General features: G+C 50.9%; 1 protein-coding gene across 1 annotated transcript; it reads right to left on the minus strand.

The window, feature by feature from the left end:
* Window positions 1–398: 398 nt before the first annotated feature.
* Window positions 399–6,335, minus strand: LOC123086736 (receptor protein-tyrosine kinase CEPR2). Its single transcript, XM_044508511.1, has 3 exons — window positions 6,028–6,335; window positions 1,182–3,783; window positions 399–1,093 (listed from the first exon to the last, which is right to left on the minus strand). Exons 2-3 carry the CDS (start codon window positions 3,700–3,702, stop codon window positions 717–719), a joined length of 2,898 nt encoding a protein of 965 aa, XP_044364446.1. The 5' UTR covers window positions 3,703–3,783; window positions 6,028–6,335; the 3' UTR covers window positions 399–716.
* Between the last annotated feature and the right edge of the window lie 334 nt (window positions 6,336–6,669).

Here is a 6,669-nt window from a genome sequence, read left to right on the forward strand (position 1 = left end):
TATGCATCGACGTAATTACATGAGTTTGTATGGATTTGAGATACAATCATTAAGGTATCCGAATGTGAATTATATTATTTGAGGAGTGTCGGATTAGTGCCCGCGGACACGCCCACGTCCGAATACGTTCGCAGGCGTTTGAGACGTCGGATTTATCAAGTCCGGCTATATATGCTCTTATAAATGAAATGGCTTGTTGCCCCCACTGTTCGCTCCTGCGCGGGCGATTTGCACCCAGCTCATCGAAATATACTGGCCTAATAACATCATCAAAAAGTTGTTGAAGTAAAATTTATATCATCAAAAAAGAGATCTTTTACATCTAAAAAAGACATCCAACCCCAACGGATGATGTAAAATAGCAGCCGCACAACAACCGCTCAGGGTGATGTATTTTAAGTCTAAAACATTTCATTATCCACTCAAAATATTATGGCAAATAATTTACAATATATATACCTGTAAACATATGACCCTACTTATGGGTTAAGATCCTCTGCAATACTGTACCGTGTTGTAATGCGGATGACACATGAGGCCAGGTCCACATGACAGTAACGTACTGCACGCTCCGTTACAGCAGAGGATCCTAACCCCCTACTTATACACCACAAAGATCACATCGGAAAACCCCTCAAAAAAAAAGAGATCACATCAGAATTTGGTTACAGAAACAGAGATAGCTGGTACCCAGGAGTCAGAGGCTACTCTAAGATTCAGCGCGCGCTTTTGCTGCAGCTCCACACCGGCGGGTTGCCGCGCGGGCTGCAGGACCCCGCGCAGGCGTCCGTGAGCATGTTCACCACGTCCCTCATTGCCGGCCGCCCGGCCGGCAGCTTGGTTGTGCAGAGCATGGCGATCTTGAGTACCCTGAGCATCTCCTCCTTGCCCTTGGCGGACGACGCTGCGAGGCGCGGGTCCACAACGTCGTCCAGTCTCTGCGTTCCGAGCTTGCTCGACAGCCAGAACACGACGTCCTTGCCCTCGCCGAAGCGCGCGTCGATCGGGCTCCGGCCGGTGACCAGCTCCATGAGCACGACGCCGAAGCTGTACACGTCCGTCTTCTCCGTCACCTTGAGAGAGTAGGCGAGCTCTGAGGACATGAGACACGGAGAAATCGTAAGCTGCAGCTCACTGACACGGTTGATTAACTGGATAGACAATATAAACGTCGGACTCACCGGGAGCGAGGTAGCCGTGGGTTCCGGCGAAGCAGCTGAACTCCTCGGAGTTGCCGGCGGCGACTCTGGCGATGCCGAAGTCGGCGATCTTGGCCTCGTAGTCCTCATCGAGAAGTATGTTGGCGGACTTGATGTCGCGGTGGATGACCGCCGGTGTGCAGTCGTGGTGGAGGTACATGAGCCCCTTGGCGGCGCCGAGCGCGACCCCGCACCGCCGTGGCCAGTCCAGCTCGGGCTCGCCGCCGCCGCCCTTGGCCTCCCGGCGGAGCGCCTGGTACAGGTTGCCCCGCGGCATGTACTCGTAGACGATGAAGTTGAGCTCACCGCGCGACAGGCAGGCGTGGAGCTTGAGGACATTCCGGTGCCGGATCGTACCGAGGATGGACATCTCCGCGGCCATGACCCGCGCGGCGTCGCCCTTCCACAGCCGCTTCACGGCCACAGTGCCGCCGCCGTCCTTGAGCTGAAGCCGGTACACGCGCCCCGTACCGCCCGACCCGACGAGGTTCTCCTCCCCGACGCCGCATATCTCGTCGGCGTCCAGCTCCGGCGGGTGGAACGACTCCAGCTTCCACTGGTCGCACCCGTCGCCGCGCTCCAGGTCCCTCCTCCTCTGCTCCTCGAGCTTGAAGCTTCTGTAGCTCACGAACAGTATGCCAACCACAAGCAGCACCATCACGGATACAATGACCGGCAGGACGACAAGCGATCTCCTCGCGAGGCCGTCCCTGTGGTGGTCGTCCGTATTACACGCGCCGAGCTCAGACCAGCCATGGACGCAGAGACCGGGATTCCCGGCGAACACCTCGTCGCCGGCGATCACGAGCAGCCCGGGCGGCACGCTGCCGGTAAGCCGGTTCGCTGAGAAGTCGACGGAGCTCAGCTTCAGCGCCTGAAGCTGGGCCGGGATCATCCCGGTGATGGCATTGCGTGACAAGTTGAGTGAGTTCAGAGACGACAGCAGCGACAGCGAGGCGGGGATCGGGCCCGTGAGCTCGTTCCGGGAGACGTCGATCTCGACGAGCCTGGAGCAGCTGCCGATATCAGCGGGCAATGCGCCACCCAATGCGTTGTCTTCCAGGTGCAGCGCCGTCAGCTGTGCCAAGTTCCCAATCTGCGACGGTATTGTCCCCGAGAAAGAATTGTTGGACAGGTAGAGCTTCTGGAGCTGCCCGAGCCGGCCGGTTTCCGCCGGGATCGTGCCACTGAGCCTGTTGTTCTGCACCCAGAGCTGGTTCAGATTCTGCGCCTCGCCGATCAGCGGCGATATAGTCCCGGTGAACCCGTTGTCCGATACGTCGATGATCGTGACGGCGGGGAGCCCCCACAACCTCTCCGGGATGCTGCCGGTGAGCTGGTTCTTGTTGATCCGGAACCTTTGCAGGGTTTGGCACGCCGAGTACTCCTCCGGGACCTCGCCGGAGAAGCCGTTCTGCAGGGCGAGAAGGAACTGGAGGCTCTTGCCGTTGCAGAGGTGCCTCGGGAACGGCCCGACGAATCCGTTCTCGGAGATGTCCACGCTGTCGAGCGACGAGAACCGGCCGAAGTTCGCCGGGAACTCGCCGGCGAAACGGTTCTCGTAGACGGAGAAGCTCTTCAGGGACCGGAGCTCGGCCCACTCGGCCGGGATCGCCCCGGACAGGTTGTTCCGGTACAGCTGGATCACCTCCAAGTTCTTGAGCTTGGCGAATGCTGCCGGGATTCCGCCGCTGAGCTGGTTACGGGAGACGTCGATCTCCCGCAGCTCCGCGAGCCTGCCAAGCTCCGGCGGGAGCTCGCCGGTGAGGATGTTCTTGTACAGCTCGATCTTCCACACTTTCTTGAGGTTGCCGATGGCCTTCGGGATCTCGCCGGCGAGATTGTTCAGGGACAAATCCAGCGTCTCCAGCAGGGTCAGCTCGAAGACGGAGTCGGGTATCCCCCCTGTCAAGCTGCAGTTCGACAGGTACAGATACGTCAGGTTCTTGAGGTTCCCAATGCTCGGAGGCATCTCCCCTTGATCGTAGTTGTTGCAGCCGATGCTGAGGTACACCAGGCCGGTCATGTCGCCCACCCACGCCGCAAACCGGCCGGAGAAGCCATTGTTCGCGACGTCCAGGCTCTCTAGCACCGTCAGCGCCGAAAAATCCGGCAGCTCTCCGGTCAGGGTATTCCAGGAAAGGTTCAGGAACCGGAGCTGGGTGCAGCTGATTAGCTCAGAAGGTACAGCTCCTGACAATGAATTGGTGTCCAGATCGAGCCGCTCCAGGCCGCTGAGCGCGGCGATGGACGGCGAGATCGTGCCGGAGAGGTTCATGCTCGACAGCGAGATCTCAGTCACCGAGCCTGCGCTGCACTGGATGCCATGGAACTGGCACGGGGACGTGGCGTTTGTCCATGTCTGAAGATAGTTCAGAGGGTCAGCTAAGCTGGCCTTGAATTGGAGAAGTGCCTCTGTTTGGGGATCAGTTTGGCAGGTTGAGCTCACAGAGAGGGAGAGGAGTATGGTGAGATGGAGGCAGAATAGGATGCGTATTCTCATTGCAAGAATTGGTGTTGGCAAATCTGGAAAGAACTGATCACATGGGTATTTAGTGTTGTCCTGGAGCTTGCTTTGGAAGACCTGAAAAATTGCATGAGATGAAACCTGTTAGTTAACAGAGAGACTTGGAGTATGCAAATATGTTACTCCCTCCGTTCCAAAATAGATGACGCAACTTTATACTAACTTTAGTACAAAGTTAATACAAAGTTGAGTCATCTATTTTGGAACGGAGGGAGTAGTTGTTAGTGCTTCTATTCTGAAATTGCTTGCTAACCAAATGAAAAGATGTTTTTTGTCTACAAACTACAAACACTCTCTGAAATGGTATTAATCTGAAAAAGCTCTAAAGCCTTAAGAGGCATATCTCACCTTCTAATTATGACACTAGTACTTGCTTTGCATTTTCATTCCTCACTGTACATTAATGGGTTTGTGTGTGCACTATATATGTCTGCTCTACTGTTTGCTAATCATACCTCTCTTCAGATAAAACCAACAAAAAAGGGAAGAAGAAAAACTCCAAGGCCTCAAGAGACTTCTTTTTGGAGTGGAATCTCTGTCTCATGCACAAGATCACAGGACAAAGCCAATGTCAGCCTCAAACAGTTAACCGGCCGTCAGAACATTGTATAATTGGCATCTGATTTGGACATCTCAAAGTTGCTTTGATCTGTTAATTACTACATGTTCCAGAGAAGATGACCTCCCAGCTACCACCATCCACTCCCTCCCCTGTTTCCCCCTCATTTTCACCAGGACCAAAACTGCACTAGATTGCCAGCATGACACATCAACTATTTTCTCCACTATTGTCTCAAAAAAAAACTATTTTCTCCACTAAATTAACCAGGTAATGGGGCAAAAAAAAGGCAGAGCACTTGCCAAGATGTAATGGGGTGGGATGAGGAAATGCACACACCGGGGAGAAAAGTGGTCAAGGCAATTTCAGTGGGTTTATGCTTCACCACTTGCTGTTTTTGTGCGGCTTGTGTGCGCAACATGACACGTGGGCAAAAACCCGTGGTGCTGCGAGGGATAACCAGTGGAACCTATAAATGACACGACGTGACCAGCCTGTAAAGGAAAACTTATTGGCCAGCGAATTAAATCCACTTTGGGAATATATACGCGTGTTATTGTTTTGGAAAAGAAATAGCCCAACTCATTTTGTCTCAAGACTGAATTACCTAACTCATGGTCATGGATATTACAAATGCTTGTGGTCTTGGATTCTGTGTGCAGGATATATTTTTATTGCAAATTCCATAGACCGGTTGTACAATTCTTCAGAATCGAAAACTTGAAACCTAATCTTTTTTTTTGGAACTAATCTGCCACTTCAGGTGCTAGGGCAGTGGTCATCTATTAGTTGGTTTTCTTGACTTGTCAAATTAAGAAAAAAATATTGTCAACATACATATTTCCTTTTCTATCTACAATCGGAAACTGATGATGATGATTTTAAAAAACAGTTACCACCATAGTTTCTATGAACATCTCTTACACAAACTAACTCAAAAAATTCGAACTGATGAAAAAAAAACTGAGGTTAAACTAGTACAATCTTTTTTGAAGGAAACTATTTTTTTGAATAGGTCTCCTATCTGGTACTTTTTTTTGATCATCGATTGCCCTAATTGCCTACCTATTTAAATCATAAGGAAAAAGCATATACATGTATTTGTTGTGCTTTATAACTGATATATTTGCCATCTGTCCTCGATAAATTCTTGGACTTGTGTGCTTTGAATTAGAAACCATCCAAAAAGCTTCATGGATCATTCATCTGAATTTCAGTTGATGAAAAGCAACTCTGGCCGGTGGTTTGCTGAAAACCGCAAATGTTTTAAATTCTGAATTGTACAAAGATGAATTTGATGGTCTTTTGGGGCCCTAATTATGAGAAAAAAGTCCATTTTCACGGGGATATGGGTTCGTCACAAATGAAGAAACATTTAGAGTCGCCAGATCAGTTGCTATGAAGGAATGAGGCTACTCCAGAAACTCTTCATTTTAATGTCAGGGACTCAGGGTTGTCCACTATATTTTCTGAAGTGAAAAGAGAAACATAGGAAAGAAAAAACTCGACGAACTGTCATGTCGTTAACATATACTTTTTTTTTGCGGGGATTAACACATACTTTGAACAAATAGAATGGGGGTGATCTGCTAGCCCAATCCTCTATAGCAAAGACTCGCGTTGGTTGACATGGAGAAAGGTAAACATGAATACATGATAACCACTTATATTCTACGACACCAACAAGAATGCAAATCCATGAAACAAAACAGAGCAACAGAGCATAGCTAGAACCCATATACCTCTCAGATATCTCCTCAACTCGATCCCACTCTGCTCGAACGCTTTGCTGAACCAAACTTGGCCTTCTTCCTCTCTTGTCCCCGCCCTCCAAGAATTCTCATCAAATGGAAAAGCAGACAGTCAAAGGAGCAAGAACTCACGAAGCTCGGCGTGAGGAAGGTAGGGAGATCAGAGGAGAAACTGAGATTGACAGGAGAGGGAGGGAGCTGGGCGCTAGGTGGAAGAAGAGCTTGCTATTTCAGGCGGCTGCTGGGAGCTGTGTCTTTTGTGGGCGGCAATGATGCACAGATGAGATGTGCTGAGTAGATACATAAATACATAAATGCAGAGGTCAGTATCTGGGCACAGGGGGCAGAGCAATATTTTCGGATTGTTGGCCGGTGATGATGGGTGGGACACGAGGGAAAGGGAAGGTAGCGAAGGGCGGAGGTTGTTGCTTGCGGGAGTGCCGTTTGAACTGTGGCATGTGGCCCCTCTTGCCGCCTTCCGTTGGCTGCTGGTGACCGGTGAGGGACCGGCCCGGGACGGATTCTCTGTAGCTGACTGACTGGGGAACGTGAGCACCTGGGTCCTGTGATGTGTCTTTTCTAAGGGGAAACCTGAGAAATGCCTAGGAATAAATGTACGATTATATGCATCAT

This window comes from Triticum aestivum, chromosome 4A (assembly GCF_018294505.1).
Source record: "Triticum aestivum cultivar Chinese Spring chromosome 4A, IWGSC CS RefSeq v2.1, whole genome shotgun sequence".
Lineage (NCBI taxonomy): Eukaryota > Viridiplantae > Streptophyta > Magnoliopsida > Poales > Poaceae > Triticum > Triticum aestivum.

Coding starts and splice junctions, on each gene's coding strand:
- LOC123086736 (XM_044508511.1), bottom strand. CDS start 3,702: ATGAGAATACGCATCCTATTCTGCCTCCATCTCACCATACTCCTCTCC. Junction 1,094..1,181: donor CCACGGCTACCTCGCTCCCG/GTGAGTCCGACG, acceptor TCATGTCCTCAG/AGCTCGCCTACTCTCTCAAG.